The following is a 23,018-nucleotide window of genomic DNA, read 5'->3' as shown; positions in this document are numbered from 1 at the left end:
CAGTAAACTGTCAGCTTCACGTTTACATAGAGTTCTCTCTTTCCTACAACAGAGCAGTGCAGTGATGTGGTTCATTTGTCGATCTCCCTCTCCCCTCATTCGTGAACAAGACCCCCAAATTACTTAAACTCCTCCACTTGGGGCAGTGGAGGGACTCGTCCTTGACCTGGGGTGACCACTCCACTCTTTTCCACCTGAGGGCCATGGCCTCAGACTTGGACCTTCAAATTCTCATTTCTGTGAGCTGTGAAGCCTTCTGCCTCTCAGCTCTACCTAGAAATTCTGTCCTGTCTGTGATATTATGTTCATTTTATTCATCTAAGATGTTTGGCGTGTTCACATATTGGGGGATAAAAACTGGATTTCTTATCTTTCTCCTTAAAGCACCAACATAACTTCAGACCAGATTGCTTTTAAAGCATTCTGCTGCACCAGGCCAGCTGAGGTCCATTACTGTTACAGAGCACAGTATGTCAGGATTTATTTATGGGCTCAAATTGTGGTCATAAATATTTTGTACTTGTAAATCACGATTTGTATGTGTAAAAAAAGATTTGTGTGTGGACTCCATAAAGCACCCCTCCAATAGCCAAACCCACCTGTTCTCTGATTGGATAGTTAAATTTGTGATTGACATAACATTGGCCAATCAGATGAAAGGAAGAAAAACCGGGTCAAAATTCGTACTTGTAACTTGAATGCACACACACACACACACACACACACACACACACACACTTACAAGTACAAAATATTTATGACCACAATTTGAGCCCATATTTATTTTACTCCTGTTATTCCGTCATTCAGCTGCTCAAGCTAAGTTAATAGCTACAAGGGAAAACATCAATACTAAGTTCTTCCTCTTTTAATCAGGAAGAATCAAGAATACATTTTGAGCCAGAGGGAGAGATACTGGTTACTTATCCTTCTTACAGTCACTTAGCAAAAACAACATTAGCACAACAATTTAACGCCTGTTTAAATGTGACGGTTTAAAGTTTTAATCGATTATATTTTTTTAAATGCACACTCAGTAAATAAGTAATTTCATACTGGTCAGCTATAAGTGAGGTTCTAGCTTTCAGCCAACAACACTAACAGTGCAATCCCAGACTTTCCTGGAACTTCCATGGAGACCACAGACTAAAAAGAAGATGGACACAGCCAGACTTGGCTAATGACCACCCTCATCAGATTTAAAAAACAAACAAACAAAGAGGCAATGGTAAAACACTCAGCTTGGCTTCGTAACAGGTGGATGATATCACATTGGCCGTGTCCATATTTTATATGATCTCTCATTCAGAGAATCACTGCACTCCTCATGCATGCACTCTACCTGATATGGCCCCACTAGTCAGTCCGGGGATCCCTTTAATCTCAGAGAAGTTGTTTGAAGTGAAGTATTCGTCACAGGTGGTGTTGAGCTGTGCGTTATGGCAAAATAACTTCCAAAGATGTGTGGTCTTCTCCACCATCACCTCTGGGACATGGCTGGGGTCAAAAGTGGGGCCCACTGTGCTGTTTTCTATCAGAGAGAGAGAAAAAAAAAAAAAACAGTGTTTCAGAAAAACACTGGTGTAACTCAGAGACACTCTTACTCCTCATGACTCGTAACAGAAAGAAGGAAATCTGAACCCACCGTTAATCGTGAAGTTGCTGTCTAATTTCTCAGCTGGAACTTTAACCAGGACAGTTTTACTACAGTGGTTGTCAACAACATCATGGGCGTTGATAGTTCTGTTTCCCAGCATGCATACGCTGTGGATGAAAGCCCAGTCAGTCAAAAATGTGACGCATAAATGATCGGTCAGCTCTGTGTTTCTCCAAATAATCAAGACTCACGGAAAATCCGGCACGCTGAAGGCAGAAACCAGCGCTCCGACATAAATGGATAAAATGGAGATGATGACACAGGCCAAGAAGACAGAGGCCAGTTTGTTCACATACTTGACCCCCACGAAAACCAGCAAGGCCATGAAGAGGAGAAAGATGGAGCCGTATATCCTCATGTTGTTCAACATGGCTGCTCCTTCACCTTCAAAGATCGCTGCTCTGGGTGCAATGTACATCTGTCAGAGGGAGAGGGAAGAGAGCAAGAAGCAGGCCTCACTTATCTGAAGGTTCAGTAATATAAGTGTGTTTAGTGCAAATCAGCCAATCAGATGACACATATAAATAATATCAGCCTGTCAATAAAACTGGTCAGCCTCCTTTTGTGTCCCTAACTCAGGTCACATGTTTATTTAAAATAACTGAGCTTATGGGTTTTGTGAGGTCCACATATAGTGAAGGCAATGAGTCGTTGCTACCTCGTATCGGTATAGAGTCACTCAATGATCACAACGTAAGCCTTTACATCCAGAAGAAAGTCTGGAGAACACGATACTAACTGGAACAACAACAAAGCAAACAAAGCAACTCACCAGAAGGATCTCGACAGCTCCCAGGATGTACATGGCTCCAGCGAAGGTTGTGCCCAAGTAGAAGCACAGGCCTACCGCCCCCCCAAACTCTGGACCCAAAGAGCGGCTGATCATGAAGTAGGAACCTCCCGCTGGAGGAGGAGGAAAGAAGCAGGAGGAGGAAGGTGTATGTAAGGGTTGGAGGAAGTGGAAATGAAGAGGGAGAAAGAGGGATGGAAAAAAGTGGGATGAAGACAGAAACAGATTGGAGGGGGGAAAAGAAGGGTGGACAAAGAAAGAGAAAGAGCGGAGGCGGTGGATGGTTAGTAACATTATGATGTTGGGAGGCAAAAGGGGAGAAAAGAGGAGTCATACTATGCTTGTAGAAGTAAGCATAATGTTCTATGTGACACAAATACAGACAGAGCGGGCTTTCATTCAAACGGCATCTGCAAATGCACACGGCAGCAGCTGCTCAGCTCACTCCAAGTGCTGGACCAGGTCGAGCTTAATGCATCCAACCTTCTGACATCAAGCACCAGGCTGTACGTGAATAAGCCAACACTCGGGTAACACAGCCCAGCCCGCATTACGGTAAAATTAACATTGCCCCTACACAACTGCTACTCCAAGTGTGGCAAGGCAAACAGCGGCTATTTGCTGATACCATTTGAACCACATATAACACAAATGAGGCAGTAAGAGCAGATACCAATACTCTGCTGACTGCGAGCATAATTCGGTGTTTGGTTTCCAAACAGCAGCATTGAACATCACACAAAAAGGAACACACAGCAGGGTCGATGTCACAAAAAAATGTAATTGAATATGAATGTGGTAGATTTAGACATATTTAATGTGAGAAGTTCCTGAGCGAGGCCACAAAACCTGCTGGACTTTCAGGTCACTATGTCTGCACAGGCTGAGTGATTTTTAGTGCTGAGCTGTATTTGAGAACCCAAACACACTTTATTACTTGTTCAGCCTGACCTCAGTAAACCAGACACACACACACACACACACACACACTTAATCGCTACCATCTGAGAATAGAAAGCATGACAGCTGGAAGCTGGTGAGACAGAGCGTGGGGTAAAATGCCTGATGAGAGTCAGAACTTGTTAGATTAATTTTCTACTTTACAGAGGTTTTCTCGTTCTACATTCAATTATCAAACTGTGCCATGCTTGTTGGAAAATAAGTCAGTTAATCAAACTACTCTGACACTCAGGATATTCGCCTCGAGGCATTTCGGCGAGAGAAAAGGTCAATGGCAGATAAATATTCTAGGTTTTTAATGAAGGCACAGACAGAGAGGGAGGGCAGACAGAGGGAGAGACGGGACACAGAAATAACACTCGTTAGCAAAACGTCGTCAGCGCGCCCAAAGCTGGAAAATGAGAAGGACAACCGGGAAAGACAAACTACAAAAGTCAACACAACATCCACAGAGGCCACCAGACTCAGTCCACTGCAAAGTGTCCACATAAAAATGTGATTTATTGTGGAAATACACTTCAATTCAGAGACACTGAAGCAGACAACACAGAGGTGACCCTAAACTCAGCACCCTGCTGGATTTATAGCTTTTTGTAAAGAGTGCATTTTCTTTCTTTGCGTAAATAAATTACAGGATGAATAATATGAAGTTAAGAAATAAGTTACATTCATTATGTAAAGTTAATCTATGTAAATCACTTTGTGTAAATCTTAATCTAATAGATTAACAGTACCCATTGTGCTCTTCATACTGGTTCTAAGTGTGGATAAATGGGAAGGAAAAAAAACATGGAAGAAGAAGAATGAGGAGGGGAGGAAAGAGTAGAGAGAAGAACAAATAAAGGGAAGGAAAGGAGGGAAAAGTAAAGAAGATGAGGAGGAAGAAGCAGAAAGACAAGAAGGAAGGATCTCTGGGCCACTGTGTCCACAGAATGAAGGAAGAAACATAAAGATAAAGGAATACCTGGTACGACTCCATTGGTTGCGATTGCACTCATTGATATGGCGGTCAACATTGTCTGGAGAGGAGAGACGGCAGTGTTTTAGAAAGGTTTCCTGTTTTTGTCTCCTTGGGGCTGCTTGCTAATACTCCAATACTCACACAGCAACAGCACATAAGAACAATACAGAAGGCCTGCAGCACGCCGGCAGTTCCCACCACCCAGGTCAACCGCAGGAACAAGATGACGCCGAAGATGTTCTGCAGACAAGGAAGGTACACGCCCATCAGCGTCCCCATCTGTGGCGACTGGAAGATTACACAGAAGAAAAAAGGTTTAAGCAGAAACGAAATCCAAAGACAGCACGTAATGTTACACTGAGGTGCTCATTTGGAATTTGTTCATTTATTTCAGTCCATCATACTACCTTCATCTGTAAATAAAACGAAACTAAACACATTAAACTGATGTTACATTAAAGGTTAATTCAGACTTTCGATGAACATCATTTTAGCCATTCTTCAACAACTTTATTTGTGTGGGCTCCCCCAGGGTACTCCAGCTTCCTCCCATAGTCCATGTTAGGTTAACTGGTGATTCTAAATTAGCTGTAGGTGTGAATGTGTTTGCCCCTTAACAGCCTCTCACGCCCTCCGACAGATGGGACAGGCTCAAGCCCCACAAGCAAATGCTAAAAACATTAGATTCATCAGAGGAAAGAGGAAGCTAATATTAGATACTGTAATTAGCCAATAAGCTTACATTCTGAATGATCTACATTCTGCTGTAAGCAGACCTTTCATACACTGCAACATGTTTTGACCTGCCACCTGTCCCACTTGGTGATGTGGACTTTGAAGGTTTACCCAAAAAGCAGTACTAATGCCTGGGCCCAATACTCTACAGACAGTCAACCGGAGAAGTTTTCCTATAGAAATGATTTATGCCATGATACTCACACACAAAGTTCAGAAAAAAACATCATGTTGTACAAAAACAAGAGTCTAGCTGTATATCATGAGACCTGGAGTGGGTATAAAATGGATTTGGTTGCAGCTTTTAAACAGAGCCTAAATGTCTTACTGCTAGCTCAAAAATGGTTCAAAACTGCTGGAAAACAAACAAACAAACAAACAAACAAACAAACAATCAAAAAAATCCCTCAAATCCATGTTTATGTACTCTGCGGACTCAGACAACTTTCCTGGTATGGTCAAATTGCCTCATTTAGTGGCGGGGCAGATGGCAAATATTTATTCCCATATGTGTCTGATTTTATATGGAATGACCCTAGTGTCCGAAAACCCATGTTTTAGGAAACCCATGTTTTTAACATTTTGTACATCTGCTTGCAGGAAGCACACATACATGGAGACCCATGAAGCACTTCTACTCTGGTCCAGTTGGGATTTAACGCTGCTCCTTCTCCATTCAAATGTTTTCTTATCCAAATATTAATCTCTTAAAGCTGGTCTTTAAACTAGCCCTGCTCCACTGTCATCTTTCCAGGTAAGGTCTTGAAATCACTGCACGGCTCCTCCCTGCTGTACCAGACTTATGTTGATGCTTGTACTGAACACACGGTGGGGTCCAGACGGGAGGATTAAACATGTTTTGGTTTAACTTTCCCTGCCGTCTGTTGGCAAATGTGTCCGAGCAATCCGGCAAACGTGCAATTACTCTCAAACCGCCAAAACAGACAGGCAGTTCTTATCTGGGCCAGCCAGCGCCTTATCAGGAAGGATTGGGCTCCACACCAGGGTTACATCCAAACGCAATTTCAGCTGGAGGCAGCGAGTCAGGAGGGCGGCAGAAAGAGTCAGTTTTCTAGGACAGGGCCTCAAAAACTGATGAACAAATGGATGTCTTTATTTTTATTGTTTCAGGTGCAACATATGAACTAGTGACCATGTGAGGATTGTTACTGTCATCCAGATCAACTTTGTACTTACTACACCATTGCTACAACCAGGGCTCATCCTGGTTATGACACTGCAGTAAAAGATCATTGTTCAGCCAGACAAAGTACAGCTGGAATTGTGCACTCCATATGGGCAGATTGCCCAACATGCCTCGCCATCCAGTGAATCTCATTAAAACACTAAAGGGATTTAATGTTTTACGAGGTCACACTTGTGTTTACGTGTGTTTCAAGGTTTATTCGTTTGTACCTTGCTGGGTTTCTTTTTCTCGCCGATGCTCTCGGCCTCTTCATGCTCTTTGGCCCCCTGAGTCAGGTTGGTGTAGTTGACCAGGCGGCTGAGGAGAGAGGACACCTTCGGCCGAGTGTCCATCTCCTCCTGTGGGTAGAGGACGAACAAAAAGAGGAGACAATGAAGTATGGTGGAGCGAGAAAGAGATTAAAACAGATGGAGTAAAGATGGGGCAAATTTAAAAAAAGGAGGAAAGGCATAAATTACTGTGAGGCAGAGATGAAGTAAAGATAGGAGAACAAGTGAAAGAAAGATAAAATGACAACCGGAGAAAGGCAACAGACAGAATGAAAGAAGAGGAGGCAAAGAGGCATACTGAACCGGTAGATAAAGAAGTGGGAGAGAGAAGGAGGAACTCTGTAAGCTATAAAACCTGAAATTATCTACACTCACCAGCCACATGCTGGTTATTCTGGGCTCCAGTTAGCAGACATTCATCAAATAAACAGTCACCATCCTTTTCTATTCTTAGCCCTGTGCTGTATAATAAAACCATAAGAGTGAATACATTATAAGAAAGCAGCAAATACAGCCACTAGAAAGAGTGGCTGAAATGTTTTGTACCTCAAACAAGGCCAGGTTTTTGTCGTAGAAGTCGTCATCGTCCACCTGATGATTGCTGTTGATGTACACGCTGGAGGTTTTCGAATTTCCCTCACCTAGCCAATAAAAGAAAGACAGAGAGAGAAATCATAAACAAAGGGAAAGAAAAGGAAAGGATGATGCAGCACGAATATGACTGAGCACAAAGGAAGCCTTTTTTTTTTTTTTTTTTTTTTTTAAATCGCTGTCATCATGGCTCGGTGGTGTCGACTTTCAGCTGTTTCCCTCACAGACACAGTTTGATGCAGCGACCCCGTGTCGCTGGCTCGGTTCCTCCCGCCGGTGCAGACCGCTGCATCGGCAGCACCTGAGTCAGCAGCATCACTTCCCCCTCCCTGCTACGCCACACTCACGCTAACAGAAGCCAAGGGTCACACGCTTCACAGAAGGGCACTCAGAAGAAAACCAGAGACTGAGGGATGAGACAAGTTTTCCCTTCTTGTGTAACATTCCAATAGCAAAATAAATAATAACGGTGTGGATTCCCCTTAAATACATGTAAAGTTACCCCAAACTGAAATAATAACAATAAATAAATAACAAATCTTCCTATATTTACTTCATTTTCCTGTAAACACAGCAAACTTCCACCTCTTCACACCTGTAAAAACTGTGGTGCGGCCGGGGGGGGGGGGGGGGGGGGGGGGGTTGAGAGCATGATTCATTTTCAGTGTTTACTCTATGAATGAGTTCACACTAGCTGGTGAATCTAAAACTGCCTCAGCAGCTTTCACTGTCTATTTTAGAACATCGGCTGGTTACGTGCCAAAGAAAAAATGAATCAACGATCCCTGGGAGGAAATAAAGAAAAAAAAAGCCAGCATTTGTGTGGTGGGTGGTAACTTCCCATCCTGTTCGCAGTGCTACATTTGGCCAAAGATACCGAGTGTGATACTGACTCAACACAGGCAAAACCTCACTCCTAACAATCAACAGCTGAAGCACGATGGCATGCTGGGAGATTTTAACTAACGAGCTAATCAGGTAGCTCGCTCATTTGTTCATAAAACATGTTAACTGGCAGGTCATCTAATGCGTGCTCCTGATTTTCATGATGCTGCTCTTTACACACAGAAACTGAACCATGTCAGATGAACACAGATAAACGTGAATGCGCCACATCTCAACAAGCTCACACTCGCCCGGATAGATTTGAAAATGGCGTTGTCGTCTCCGCGTCCACACTAGCGTTTTCAGTCGTTTTCAGAGTTGTGCGTCCACATTGAAACGGACGAAAACGCTTACGGACCAGTACTGTGCATGCGTGAAACGCAAGAAGATTCCACCTGCCTCATTTCTGTCTGCTGTTTCTTTACTTTCCGGCTCTCTGAAACGTCGCAGCAAAATGTCGAGGAAAAGCACCGAGTTTTTAAATGGACTAACAATGAGGTGGAGTTGTTGCTGTGAGTAACACAAAAGTACAAAGTTGCAAAAGCGAGTGAGAATTAAAGAATTTGAAGAAAAGCTATCTGAAGCGTGTACAGACTGATATTCATCTTTAATAGGGCTGTCAAAATTGAACGCAAACAAAACAACTGCTGTATAATGCCCTCCGCTATCTTAGTTTAATTGGTCACATGACTGCATCACATGACTAACATGCGTCATCGTTTTCGAAAGTCTCCGTTTTCGCTGTCCACTCTGCGGCGCATAAGCACCCTCTTCAAATGTATGCGTTTTCGACAGCGTTTTCAAAACGCTGCGTTCTCCTTTGGGGAAAACGGCGTCTCAGTGTGGATGGGAGGCCAAAACGATGTGTTTTCATACAAAACGCATCAGTGTGGATGTAGCCTCAGTATGTTTAGCACTTAACCTGTTAATCAGGACTGTCGAGATTCACACTTTCTATCTGCTCAGGCTGTTGTGGAGAAATCATCTGCGTTTAGATTTGCATTCTTTGGCTCGACTACATGAGCTCTGCATAATCAAGATTTCAGTTATAATCTTGAACACACTTCTTTAAGCCAACATTATTGGGATTCTGATTGGTTGGCCCTCACAAACAGGTTTGAACAGCAGGTTTACACAGTAAACTGTGACATCATACAAAGCCAAACTGAAACCAGCATCTAGGGCAGTCTGAAGTCTGAGCTTTTGGCTCACAGGGACCAATTAGGACATATTTAACATAGCGATCCACCATCAAGACAGGATACCTACTCACACTGTGTGCCTTCTTAAAAAAATTAACTCTTTTTAAATGTGCAAAATCATTTGACTGACAGTCAGCATCAGAGCTGAGAGCATCGGGGAAACTACCTGCTTCCATGTGGTTAGTTTTGTTGCGTCATTTGTGAGACCAGCCTTGGTGTGCACAGCTTACAGATGATGCTGCTCTTTTTAAAAAAGTTCAGTGATTCAGACAACAACATGTGACTCAGGTCAGACACTTCTCAACCGAACAGCCAACTCGGCTTACAAATACAGTCCCAAGTTTGTTTTTCCTCAAATATGAAAGTATACATTTCTGTTTCCCCACAAACAGGCTTTATTTGGGTGTGCTGCCAGGTATTTAAACTGCAACCCAAGAAATTGCGTGAGTCATTTAAGATTCTTTTATTTTGAAAGCTTGCTCAGCACTAACCAGTCAGACCCTGCTCTGCCCGTGTCAGCAGGATGTCATTTAGCGGAGTCTCTCAGCAGCAAGTTAATGTTTATGTGCCGCTATGCCAAAATCACTGATGCAGCAGACCAAAACGAGAACTACTGTCGCAGCCTGCCGTTCCGCCCACGGAGATGCATCTGAACACCAATCCACTATTTATTGTCACCAAGTATGTTACTATTGCAAATAAAATAAACGCTGCAGTTTGACAGTATATTGGTGGATATCCATCGAGTTCTATACTCTATATATATATATATTCTTTTCAGATCAGTACTGGTGTAGATAGGAGCTATCTACACCAGTACTGATCTGAAAACCTCCTCTTAGCCAAACTAAAAGCTGTCCAGAGACACATGTGAGCTCTTACTGCTGTCCTCTCTGTGCTCAGCTGTTCAACTTCATTCTATAATCCACACCCAGTTCAGCACAGGGGAACACAGCTGTGTGTGTGGCCCCAAGAGGACAGGTCCTCTGCCCACACCTGAGTATGATACTGTGTGTGTGTGTGTGTGTGTGTGTGTGTGTGTGTGTGTGTGTGTGTGTGTGTGTGTGAGAGAGAGAGAGAGAACGTACAGTCAGTGGAGCAGAAAGTTACTGGAGCCAGATGTAGCAGTGTGTGGACTATATGCATGCTTCAGTAGGGAACTTTATCGGTGTCAACATTAATGGATCACAGAGTCTATGACCTTTCTGAAAATAACTCTCCACACCTCCTGTCTTTCAGGGCTTTGGCTCATTTACTTCTACAACAGCATTTTTCTTCCTCTAACACGCTTGCTCTGCTATTTCTGCACAGACTCACAAACGGCCACCGCAGCATCACTAAAGCTTGACCGAAACTCAAGTCGGGTTAACTGGCTTAATATCTATTTATGGAAGCTTATTAAAGAGCGTGGGCCATGCTTACTACTATGAAAGAGCTTTACCGGATCATCTCTGCACGGTTATAACCCCTTTTGACACCTGCACAGTCACATCAGTAAAATGGAAGCTGTTTACCATTATCCTCTATTCTTCTGGATTCTTCTGAAAATACACATATCTGTGCATGTGAAGGGGTTTGTGATTAAGGAAAGAAGTGAATCAGTTCAGAACTGATGTGGCTGTATATTTTTTTGTATATTTTAATATATTTTATTTATTGACTCTATTTAATTTGTAAAATATGTGTACACACACACACACACACACACACACGTAGAAAAACATTTAGTATACACATCCAGATTTCCCCCCCCCCATATACTATTATATATTGTACATATATTTATTAGTTTCAGATTTAGCCATTCGTATATTTTGCCTGTTTACGTTGTTGTATTTTGCACAACTCTGTTGCTTGTGAAGCTCGCACACAAGAATTTCACTCGCATGTGCTGTACCAATGTACCTGCTGTTATGACCCAGTGATGTGTTTGGTGGTATTTTCCCTTTTCTTTCTTTTTCCCTCTCCTAGAAGGTGGACACCTAGGCGTGGCTGCTAAGTATCCGGGTGGAGTCTTTACCTATCCTCGGATTGGATAATTGATGGACCACCTCCAGTACTTAACGTCCGGATGACAGACACCTGGCAGTGTTTTTTTTGGGAACCCCGTTGACTCGATCACGGAGTTGTGTGTGTGATTATTGTAGTGCAGGCTGGAGTATTCACGTGTACCTCTAGCCTTGCCATGTAAATAATTGTAAATAAGTTAACCAGTGGCGGTCACTTTTTTGTTCCTTTGTTGTATAACTTTCACTGTCGCAGCCTAGTAGGCGTGAGAAGCAGTTTTCTTTTGTTGAACAAGTTTTCTCCTGTTTTTCGTTAGATAGATAGGTAAGTGACTTGTCTTTTGTTTTGGCTTCTTTTTATTTTGGTGTAGGGAAGACTAGGGATGGTTTTATAGGGAGTTTTGTTTATTGTTTTGGCATTGCTCACTGCTGAGGAAAATAAATGGCTGCTTAAATACTTAAAAAAGGTGTCGTTGTTGGGGTTTTTGCATGGGTGGGAAGTGAGTGGGGCAAACTATTTGTTGCGTTTATTTACTTGCCGGGACCAGAACGTAACACTGCACATGTGATGTGACAATAAAAGTGATTTGATTTGATTTGGCAGTAAGGGAAGTGGAACATGCGCTATAATCACAACAGAATGAAATCCTCTTATTGTTCTCAGTTTCTGCTAACCGCAATGATGGTGAAGTTCAACTGTTGCTCAATTGGCTGACTAGCCCTGAGGGGAGCACTCTGGCCTCAAGTTCTCACTTAGAAAAACAAATGGAGAGCTTAACAGCCCAGAGAGCCATAAAACCTATTTAAAAATGCATTTTTCAACTTGAGACATGCATGAGCACATCTCAAGAATCTAAAAATAGCATTTCCCTTTTTATTTCCTAGAAAATGAACAGTCTGGGCAAAAAAAAGCTATAGAAGACCTTTCTTTGTGTCCGGTGAAAACCAGTCTCACTAGTTCATGTGTGGGAATTTGTTGCATAGGAATTCAGCATTAGTTTTAACATGAGCCATCATAACTAATGTTCCCCTCATGAACCCACGCCTAGCGGGTGCCCTGCTCTTCCTGTTCAAACCAAACTAGCAATTCTGAATTTATTTATTTATTTATTTATTTTATTTTATTTATTTATTTATTTTTTGCCTGTCCCGTTTGGCTCTTTTGCCCTCAGAATTGTTGTCTAAAGGCAAAGAAAGATGCCCAACGGATTTACTTTACCAAACTGACCATCCCAGCCTTGCCGTAATGGTCCATTTGATTCACCTTTTGTTTATTTTATTTTCACTTACTGAATACGGGACAGACTTGACTGGGGGAAAGAAGGGGAGAAAGAAAGAGGGAAAGAAAAACAGCTGAGAAGAGGGACGGGGGAGAAGGGCAAAAGACAAAAACCAACAGAACGGGCAGAGAAAAAAAAATGCATATATCAATCACCTGGGTCACCTGCTGAGAAAGAAAAAAGAAAGCAAGCAGAAGAGAACAAGAGTAATAGAATAAACAATTCTGAATTTAGAAAAAGCGACAAAGCAAAGAATAAATTTTAAAAAGGCAAAAGAAAAACAAACAAACAAAAAACCCATACACAAACATACAGTACAAAGGAAGTACATGCTGAAGATCACCCTCTACAAATGCCTTCATGACTTAATTAACATGCTACAGCATGGTTCAGAACAATGGCGATGAATGAGTCTTCATCCTCACCTTAATGTGCCCACTGATCCCTGTCAGGAACATTAATTACAATCTCAACAATGTAACAGCGGATATATCAGTATTGCTTTTTAAATGGCAGATAAATGAAGAGAGATGAGAGAAACACCATTCAACACATTATGACTGTAGTTTTGGTTGTGCACCAGAGGGGGCACTCGTCCTCTAGGCAACTCGTGTTTGGAACGCTACAAACAACAACCCAGCTGATCCAAGTGGTGTCGAGCAGAGCTGCGAGTCGTAATATCTCAGTAAGGACTCATAAATGACTACACATAACAAATGTGAGGGAACTCTGTTTATGTTGTGTGTCTAAAAGGGAAAAAACAAAAGCAAAACAGAAAATATCAGCTGATATCAGTTTTTTTTTTAAATCAATAGATATCAATATCAAATTGGATATCAATCAATATAAAAATCTGGACTAAAAGCCCAACTAGTGCTTATAAAACTGTAAAGGCCTGAGAATGACAACTAAAAAAAGATCCAAGAATAACAACATAGTAGATGCTTGAACCTGGAAAAAAAAAGCATCTAGCAAGCAGACACAGAAGCACCATTATCAGCTCCCTTTCTAATATTGCATAGTCTTTATCTCACATTACTATGTTCCCTGAGATGTCTGCTGCTGCTGTCTGGAGGTATAAAAACAAAAACAAAGTGAACTGAACTAACGTGAACTGCATGAACTTGAACACAACTTAACTGACTTTACAGAGAATGTGTGGATATATGGATATTAGGGGTGCAACGATACACAAAATTCACGGTTCGGTTCGATACTTTGGTGTCACGGTTCGATATTTTTTCGATACAAAAAATGTTCATGCCTTTTTAATTTGTCATTTATTAAAATTATAAATATATATTTTAACTCAAAAGTACAGTTTTTAAATTTAACCCTAACCCTTGTGCGTGTTTTTTTATTTTGACAGCGAATGCGCACCTGCGGACCACTTATGTGCAGCCCTGGTTATTTAGCTCGTCATATTGCAGCCACAGAAATTATTTTGTCCATGAAACCATAAAGCTGCACTTTCTTTTTGCCTTATAGTCTCATTTGTCATAACTTCTCCGTTTTGTGGTAAGCTTTTCTTTGGCTGTCACTTCTTCACCCTGACCTGTCTTATTTGGCTCAGCAGAACTGAAATATATATCCTGCTGCTTTTACACACGCACTCACATAAGCTCAGCGATTCTCTGCGATCAACCTCTCACATGTTTAAGCTGCGGGAGATTTCACTTGTCATGTTTGCATAGTAAGCTAACGATTAATAAGACGATGTCAGAGGAATTGGTGCACAAATTATCATCACTCACAGATCAGTGCTGTCGCTCTCTATACACAGTTCGCACGATTGCAAAGTGAAAGCAAAAAAACAAGCGCAAATTCAAACGCGATTTCAATATGTCACATATTGACAGTGGCTCACCGATGCCAATGACATAATTACCCAGCTACATTTCTGAAAGAATGCAAAAGCATTGACATATATTTTTCCTTCCTACGATAGCCGGACGGGCAGGGCAGAGAGATTTTGGTAGCCCGACTGAAAAAAATCGCTAGCTCCGGGACGTCGGGCTAGCGATATTGCAAGCCCTGTATCTGATTGAGGAATCACTCATCTTTGGAAAAGAGAGTTTATTACAGAGAAATGGCTCTTTCCAAAATAAAAGCTATACTATCCGCTTCTTCTGGGCTATATTCTCAGCAGCATAAGGAGAATCATGTGCTAACAGCTGTCTAAATGACTCGGCTAAAGTTAGTAGCATGCTTGTTGTTTTTGTCTTTGCACTAGGATGATGTCGGCGTAAATGTGCAGTCATATTCGTCGTGTTCCCACTAGTGCTTTCAGGTTGATCTCGTTGAAATGACCTTAACGCCACAACACGGCAAATCTCCGTTAACGAGCTACCGCCGATCGCCCCGTGCATGGGGCTGGACGGCCAACACGTTAACGAGCTAACTGCGCTAACACACTAGTTCCCACCCATGTAATTGAGCATTGCATGGCACATCCAACATACTGTTTTACTTTAGTCCATGACTCGCTTACCTTCAGGGTCATACGTCACATGAAAACCAAAATAATTCCAAACGCCAGATCTGAATGTTGCAAGGAGAGCTTAACTTCTGTCTTGCTAGCTTGCCCTGCGCTCTTCCTTCTGACTATGCTGTCTGTGTTGAGCGCTCAGTGGATCTGCGCTCGACAGTGCAGCCTAGGCGGAGTAGTCGAACGCAGATTCACTGAGCGCTCAACACAGACAGCATCGTCAGAAGGAAAGTTGATAAAATAAATTACAAATGTTGTATTGTTCGATACATATGCGTACCGAACCGAAAGCACTGTATCGAACGGTTCAATATCGATACGAATATCGTTGCACCCCTAATGGATATATATAAATAACTAAAACAAACTGAACTGGGGCTCAAGTAAGACAGGAAAAGGACTGGCATTAGAGACTAGACAGTAAAATTCAGAAAAAAAAGAAAAAAAGCAGACTAGTCATAAGTCTCAAAGACTCATCAATATCTTTTATCGATGCCTGGATGTTTTTCTGACACTTGGACATTGCAAAGTCAATGACGCAGACATCATGCCACATAGGAAGTGACATGTCAAAGCTTTTTTCTGTTCTCTTGCCACACCGTTTTCAGACACCGAGCTGAAAAGTTAGGTAGGTCAAATTTTTTCCACAAAAAAAAAAAAAATCAATCAATTAATCAATCAAACCTTATCAGAATCAATTTTAAAAACCAGTCATCATGTAGCAAAAGCCAGGAAACAACACACCGACTTAAGCAACATAAGCCTGATCCCAGCCCCCCTTTTCCGATGGTTAAATCATGGTCACTGCACAGGCCTGTCACACATAATGCAGCCAATGAAGAAACTTCAAAGAGGACGTGACAGCTGTCATGTCTCAAGTATAAAGAATAAACACCATCAGTTAAAAAGAAATGTCTTTGTGTTAGGTGTGTGTATCCTCACCTTGGTCTATGCTGCTGTGATCCGGGGTGTCAGCCCCTCCTCCTGCAGAAGTCGTCGTCACACCTCCAGAAACTTCGCTTAGTGGGTCACTTCGGTTGGCGCTGTCTGACTCAAAGCGCACACGGGAACCGGAGCGCAGGCTGATGTCAGGTGACAGGTCTGACCCCCCTGGGAGGTCCTCCGCCTTAGTGGGCGTCACGGTGAAGCGCACCGATGCCATTATAGCTCACTTGAAAGAGACAGGGGTGGAGGGGCACTATGTGGGAGAAGAGGGAAGGGGAAGGAGGAGTCACGGACTGGCCAGCAGGGCTGAGCTGAGCTAGGCTAGGCTATTTTGCAGTTGATGCTGAGGTAATGGCGTCCTCTACAATTTGCCCTTTTGACGCTGAAATTCTCCATTTAAGCAAACTAGACTTCTTCCACACGGCATGTGAAAGAAAAGGTACAACAAATAAATGTTTCCAGTGACACAAGCACAAAATGATCAAATCCCTGGCTATAAATTTGGGAATGTGTAGAATAAAAACTGAGACATGATATGACACAAACAGCTGAGGCTGTCTTTTATTATCAAGCTAAATCTTTAAACTGCCCTCAGTGCGTTCTCTCTTCTACCTGCACTTTGTTTCAATTCCTATGGCTCAGCAGTCAAGTGCATTAAACTTGTCTTTCTCTGCTATTTCTCAAGTAAACATAAGTAAAACTTGTCTGTCAAGCAACCTTAGAGGTAAAGATGTCTTTATAATGATATCACACATTAGAGGTCAGAGCCAGGGCAAAGGAAGGGAAGAAAGTGGTACAGTGAGGGGTACAGACAGACAGGAAAAACATAAAGCAGAATTAAATTTAAAAGAAACAAACAAACTGAAAGAAATCTGAAAAAAAAAACAAGATAATAACAGCAGCTAAAATACTAAATGCATCCATAAACCAACAAGGGAGAGCTGGATGTGTCCATCTTTCATATACAGTGTGTGTTAACACCAAGCACTTCTTCTGTTGTACCATAAAATGCATCTATGCACCAGTCATGGTGCTTCTTAACTCAACATAAAAAACCCACACATTTCAACCCAATTCCTTTTCTCTACATGCCAATGAAACAACTCTATGAAAACGACTGTTCATCACAAGTATCATCTTCTCAGAGCAGCATGACTGCTCTCTAAGTAAAGGAGGTGTGAAACAGTAAGCACTGTGAACATCACTGTTGTCCAGCGCCTTCAGTGGTTAGTGAACTAGATATCCAGTGTGCTAACTAACCTGAGGGAAAGAAGTGACCCAGCACAGGTGGACATTGTGCATCTGAATTGTTGTTTTAGCTTGAATCATAATTTAATTATTAAAAGAGAGCGGTTCCAACCGGTTGTGCCAGTAGCTCCTGGCTGTTTTTTCTCACTCTGCATTCACAGACGTGGCCTCTCTTTCCTGTTTTATAACGCTACCCGTCTAACAGTCTTTGTCAGTCTGCATTCAGAAGTGGACGAGATGGGTGGAGAGGGGGTAAGGAGGGGGGTTTCTCAAAGATAAAGAAAGCTGCAGCGTGAAAAGCATCTGCTCTGAGGCGGGCGTGAGGTTATTTTCGTGAGCCTCCTCCAGCCATATTTGAGCTACACCTAAATTAGTTTCCATTATAACTCACCAGCATGTGTTTCTAATAAGAAAGCTAGATTTGGGGTGGGGGCAGACAACGTACAGCGAGGTGATAGAATGAGCTGGCAGAACATGTCAGAGCCTCAGCGCAGATATTACTACCTCAATCTTCAGTCTGACATTCACTGATAGACGACTGAGCCTTGCCTCCTACTAGAGATCAACACGCCCATCTAAATCTAACCCAACTTTAAGTTCACGCTGATGTGTAGCGATGCCAACATACAGAGAGCAATGTAGAAACAATTCAGTGACCATGCTGTGGTCAACGAGCAAGCAGTGGCCTTTAAAACTGCCACTGAGGGCTGATTCCAAAATGACCCAGTCCATGTGAGCTGTATGTCTCCAGGCTTATCAGATGCTTCTATCAGTGTCAGTGTGTTTTTCTCACAGTTGTGCGTAACTAAATGACGCCATCAAACTCATGGCAGCAGAGCTTTCGCATGCCATGAGTCACATGCAGGATTTTATCAAATTCTGTTACTTGTCTTTAGAGTTTTGCAGATTCTCCAAACCTGTGGAGGCTTAAATTTTTCCACAATTAATCATAAAAGAATCAATAAAGAACGAGACAGAAGAACTGATAAATGCTTGGATATCCACCCAATCTTAAATATATCCATCCCTGCTGAGAATGCCTCAATCCACAGATGCACAGTTTATTACACTTCTGATATAACACAGATACTTTGGCTTCAAATATGTGATGATACTGATCCACCACTGTGGTAAAATAAATCATCTGTAACCCTCACTGTTGCATGTTCAATGATCTTGTAAGTGAAATAACAGCTTCCCGACATGTGACAAGACCAACTATATGATACTGACCACCACCATGGAATCCCTGGGAAATAGCATCACTATTCCCAGAAGAACACTTGAACCTCAGGGCGCAGATAGTACGAGTGTCCAAAGTAGCTAGACTGGGAAGCCCTGGGCTGACCTATCCAGTTGATGACCACCTTTATGTGACTGCCAATGTTGGCTTCATAGACAGTAGAAAAGAATGACGTAGTGATCATGATGTCATGAGCTTGTTTCTGAAATCTTGTTCTGAAACCTCCAGATTGATGTTTTCACCGACAACAGCTTGGTTTAAAAAACAAAGAAACAAAACAAAACAAAACAAAAAAACCCAGCAATATGAAGAGGACGAGGAAGGAGAAAGAGCAGGTCATCCACTAGTTGGAAGGTACTAATCATGTGTCTCTTTTGGCCCGTCTTCATCCCAAGAGTCTTTCCTCCCCACTATCACTAAGTACTTGTTCATACAGAGTCATCTAGTTTAGGAGTTTTCTCTGTATTATTGTAGGGTTATCTCTAGGGCTGCACGATTAATCGTTAGAAAATCGCGATCTCAATTCATACTTATGTGCGATCTCATTTCCAAATGACAACGATTTAAAAAAAAAAAAGAATAAGAAAAAAAAGACGACGATTGTACCGCATTTTGATCCAGGACGTAATCTGCATGAAAACAAGCGCTCACTCTTCCTGCTCAACAAATGACAAGGGCGGAGCCTTATACCACGTGATACAGAAGCAGGCTGCTAAAATTAGCAGGGAAAAAACAACGGAGAGCACCTCAGGGATGACGAGAAAGTGACAGGAGAAAGTCCGTCCCGGTCAACCACCCAAACATCAATAACGGGAACCTTATACAGCGCTTCCCCATACCCATCGACCTCCCGCAGGCACAAAGAAATTACGGAGGCTATCACTTATCACCTGACCAAAGATATGGCTCCCATCAACACTGTGCAAAACGAGGGATTTAGGAAAATGATCAACACCCTAGACAAACGCTATTTTCTATTGTTGCACTACCTGCTCTATACACGCAGTGTGAGCAACGGTGGAGACGGAATTTCAAGCAGTACAACATTTTGCGGCAACGACAAAACGTGAGACATTTGTTGTTTTTATGTTTATTTATTGTTTTTATGTTCAGTCTCAACTGTTACGAAGTTGATGTGCAGTTAATAAGTGCAATAAATATTTATACTGGAAAAGAAAATCGTGAGAGAATCGTGATCTCAATTCTAAGCAAATAAATCGTGATTCTCATTTTATGCAAAATCGTGCAGCCCTAGTTATCTCACAATATAAAGCACTTAGAGGTGAATTCTTGTGTTTTGGCTCTAGAACATTTATAAATAAACCTGAAAACCTAAAATCATTCCAACCTGTGGCCATCAAACTTCCCATTACACCTGGATTTACTTATAATATTTTATCTATAATACACATAGCATTGCTTTAACCTTGGAATATTTAACACTGCACTTTTGGGTATATTAGTTTGACTGATTTTCACTTGTTTTACTGCATACAGTTTACAATATTTTCACTGAGCAGTGATTTATTTACAGTGACCCTTTACCCAAGCAGTGCCAGTAAAATTTTGGTGCCTCTTTGTTGGTCATTTTTTATTAATGCTGCCTTATCAACACTTACAAATACCCAAGACAAACCCTCAGAGCTCAAACATTAGTCATTTGAAACGAATGCCTGGCTCTGGTTTCCTTTAAAGAATATGTTAAACACACACATTTACTCTTATGTGTGTCACTTAGATAACATTACAGCATATTCAGCCACCTTTTTTGTCCAAGCATAAGGATTGAGCACATTTTGTTCCTTTTTCGTGCTAACTCGGGGCCTATTTTTGTATTTTAAGCTGTTACCTTTGCATCAGGAGACAGTCATAATGCCTTGCTACCAATGTGGGCCAGTATTAATGATCATGGATTAGTTTGCCAAGCTCCCAGATCAATATCTGTGAGGCTACCTGACCTCCTAAACATATCTAACCGCCGTGACTAAAGATTATTATTTTAGCTAAACTAGCAGTAACTAGCTTTAACCTCATCTAGTTCAAGATTTTCCCAGGTCTGAGATCAATTAAGTGAAAATACTGCCTTAATTTTACTATCGTTAAGGAACTTTACAGTCAAATTAGGGAGATTGGGTCCTCTTGCGCTTTTGGCAGGCAGCCTCCATCACGAGGGTAATGCGGCTGTAAGCAAATATGATCCAGAGACGAGGACATGGCCAAACACACCTTTACCAATTAAGAAAAGTCTTTAATTAACCAGTTTAGGGAAATCAAAGCTGGCTGGGATGCTCGCCTCTCTAACCACCGCCCATTGTAAGCCAATTAAGCTGGCCATAATAATTCTGGCTCGAACCGGTCACTGAACACCTGCAGACGACACGATATGGCCAGAGCCAGCGTTAGGATAAAATGCCAAGCAGACATTAACTCAAACCTCGTGAAGAGCGATTTTTACGACGTGGGGGATATGTTTAAGAGCGGCTTGAAAATAAAGACGTAAAAAAACGTCCAAAAACGCGTGGTTATTCCGGGATAAACCGGCCGGGTAATTAGCTCGTTACTCACAAAGTTGTGATTTTCCTTTCAACCAAGCGTCTTGTGTCGAAGAGCATCACGCCCAGCGCCGACCCATCAACCAGATATCCATAGGTGGTAACAAATACACACACTCATACGTGGAGGTCGTATCGGGTGAAGCCGCTCGTCTACAGTCGGCGCGGCTAACCGAAGCTAGCTCAGCGGCTAGCCGTGCCATAAACTGTCAACTCCGCGGAGCCCCGGCTGCCTCACCGACACCGATAGAGAAAAAGCCCGGAGTTCAGACAGTTATCACATGAAACACATACCTGGCTCTGGCTTCCATGTGGCCCTATGCACATATGGCTGTTTTAAATCACTAAAAATTTGGGAGTGTCTCCCAGGTTTTCTCGGGACTTTTTTTTTTTTTTTTGGGTTGTTCAATCGACTCAACCATACACACGCGCGAGCGCCTGGGGGGTCCTCTATTCCTCGCCGTCGCTAAAACGTCTTGCGCATGCTTAGTGACAGACACGGGGTAAAAGCTACTTGGGAAATGTAGTTCGAGTAGACAGCGGCTAGCTATCGAACAGTGAACACGAACAGTGCTGCTAAAAATATGAAATGCATCACTTATTTCTTTAAATATATTTTTGATCAATACCAGATTTAATACAGATTTACTTTTTACACACTCTTTTGCTATTTGTAATACATTTCTGGTACTTTTATATTTATCTGCAAGCTGTAGCTACTAGTTACTTTGCCATATTAAAAATACGTTTTAAGTACTTCTGTCAGCTAACATTAGTTTTGCTTCTTTCCTCACACTTATAGTCTGACCCTTTGGACTAGGCCCAAATCCACATATTGGGAACCAGTACCTGGCTCTAAAATATGTAACTTACATAAATTATCGGTGCATTAACAATTCAAGAATGTAAAATTAAATATCTGAAATACTATGCCCTTTGCTATTTTCTGAATTAAATTGTATGTTCTTCTAAAAATACTTCAGTAATCAATTCTTTCCATTGTTTCACTGTATTTTCTGCTGGGAAAGCTTTAAGATAAGATAAGATAAGATAAGATAAGATAACCTTTATTAGTCCCACACGTGGGAAATTTGTTTTGTCACAGCAGGAAGTGGACAGTGCAAAAGTTATGACGCAAAAATTAGAATACAATAAGAATAAATACAGTACACAGCTGTACAGAATAGAATAAAATAATATACTATATACAGTAGAATAAAATAGAATAAAAATATACAATAAGATAAAAATAGAATACGAATGCTATATACAACTGAGTAAAAATACAACGATGCCAGAAAAGATTATTGCACTTAGTGTTATTGCACATGTGTGGATGTGTGTGTTTGTTCAGTTAAAGTCTTTGTTGTGGAGTCTGACAGCAGTGGGGAGGAAAGACCTGCGAAATCTCTCCGTCCCACACCGTGGGTGCCGCAGTCTCCCACTGAAGGAGCTGCTCAGTGCTGTCACAGTCTGCTGCATGGGGTGGGAGATGTTGTCCAACAGTGATGACAGCTTAGCCACCATTCTCCTGTCACTCACCACCTCCACTGGGTCCAGAGGGCATCCTAGAACAGAGCTGGCCCTTCGGATCACCCTGTTCAGTCTCTTCCTGTCCCCAGCAGAGATGCTGCCGCCCCAGCAGACCACACCATAAAAGATAGCAGAAGCCACCACAGAGTCATAGAAGGTCTTCAGGAGTGGGCCCTCCACCCCAAACGACCTGAGTCTCCGCAGCAGGTACAACCTGCTCTGCCCTTTCCTGTAGAGGGCGTCTGAGTTATGAGTCCAGTCCAGTCTGTTGTTCAGATGAACACCAAGGTACCTGTAGCTGTCCACAGCCTCAATGTCCATACCCTGGATGTTCAGTGGTTGCAGTGGAGAATGCTTGTGCCTGCGGAAGTCTACCACCAGCTCCTTGGTTTTACTGGCGTTGATCTGGAGGTAGTTCAGCTGGCACCAGTCCACAAAGTCTTGAGTCAGTCCTCTGTACTCCTTG

At 42.2% G+C, this 23,018-nt stretch overlaps 1 protein-coding gene across 1 annotated transcript in view; it reads right to left on the bottom strand.

The window, feature by feature from the left end:
- slc12a6 (solute carrier family 12 member 6) overlaps positions 1 to 21,446 on the bottom strand; it is a 30,732-nt gene extending 9,286 nt beyond the window's left edge. The window contains exons 1-10 of the mRNA XM_085349431.1: positions 21,314 to 21,446; positions 15,974 to 16,710; positions 7,126 to 7,220; positions 6,520 to 6,648; positions 4,510 to 4,656; positions 4,372 to 4,426; positions 2,430 to 2,560; positions 1,849 to 2,075; positions 1,646 to 1,764; positions 1,343 to 1,531 (exon numbers count right to left, since the gene is read on the bottom strand). Of these exons, the coding sequence (XP_085205557.1) occupies positions 1,343 to 1,531; positions 1,646 to 1,764; positions 1,849 to 2,075; positions 2,430 to 2,560; positions 4,372 to 4,426; positions 4,510 to 4,656; positions 6,520 to 6,648; positions 7,126 to 7,220; positions 15,974 to 16,193 (1,312 nt within the window). The 5' untranslated portion in view covers positions 16,194 to 16,710; positions 21,314 to 21,446. The remainder of the gene's footprint in view (positions 1 to 1,342; positions 1,532 to 1,645; positions 1,765 to 1,848; positions 2,076 to 2,429; positions 2,561 to 4,371; positions 4,427 to 4,509; positions 4,657 to 6,519; positions 6,649 to 7,125; positions 7,221 to 15,973; positions 16,711 to 21,313) is intronic.
- Between the last annotated feature and the right edge of the window lie 1,572 nt (positions 21,447 to 23,018).

Source organism: Diplotaxodon limnothrissa, linkage group LG3, assembly GCF_057381915.1.
Source record: "Diplotaxodon limnothrissa isolate DT_005_m linkage group LG3, D_limnothrissa_male_GT1.1, whole genome shotgun sequence".
Lineage (NCBI taxonomy): Eukaryota > Metazoa > Chordata > Actinopteri > Cichliformes > Cichlidae > Diplotaxodon > Diplotaxodon limnothrissa.
The sequence above is the reverse complement of the archived record's forward strand: the minus strand, read 5'-3'. Positions and strand labels throughout refer to the sequence as shown.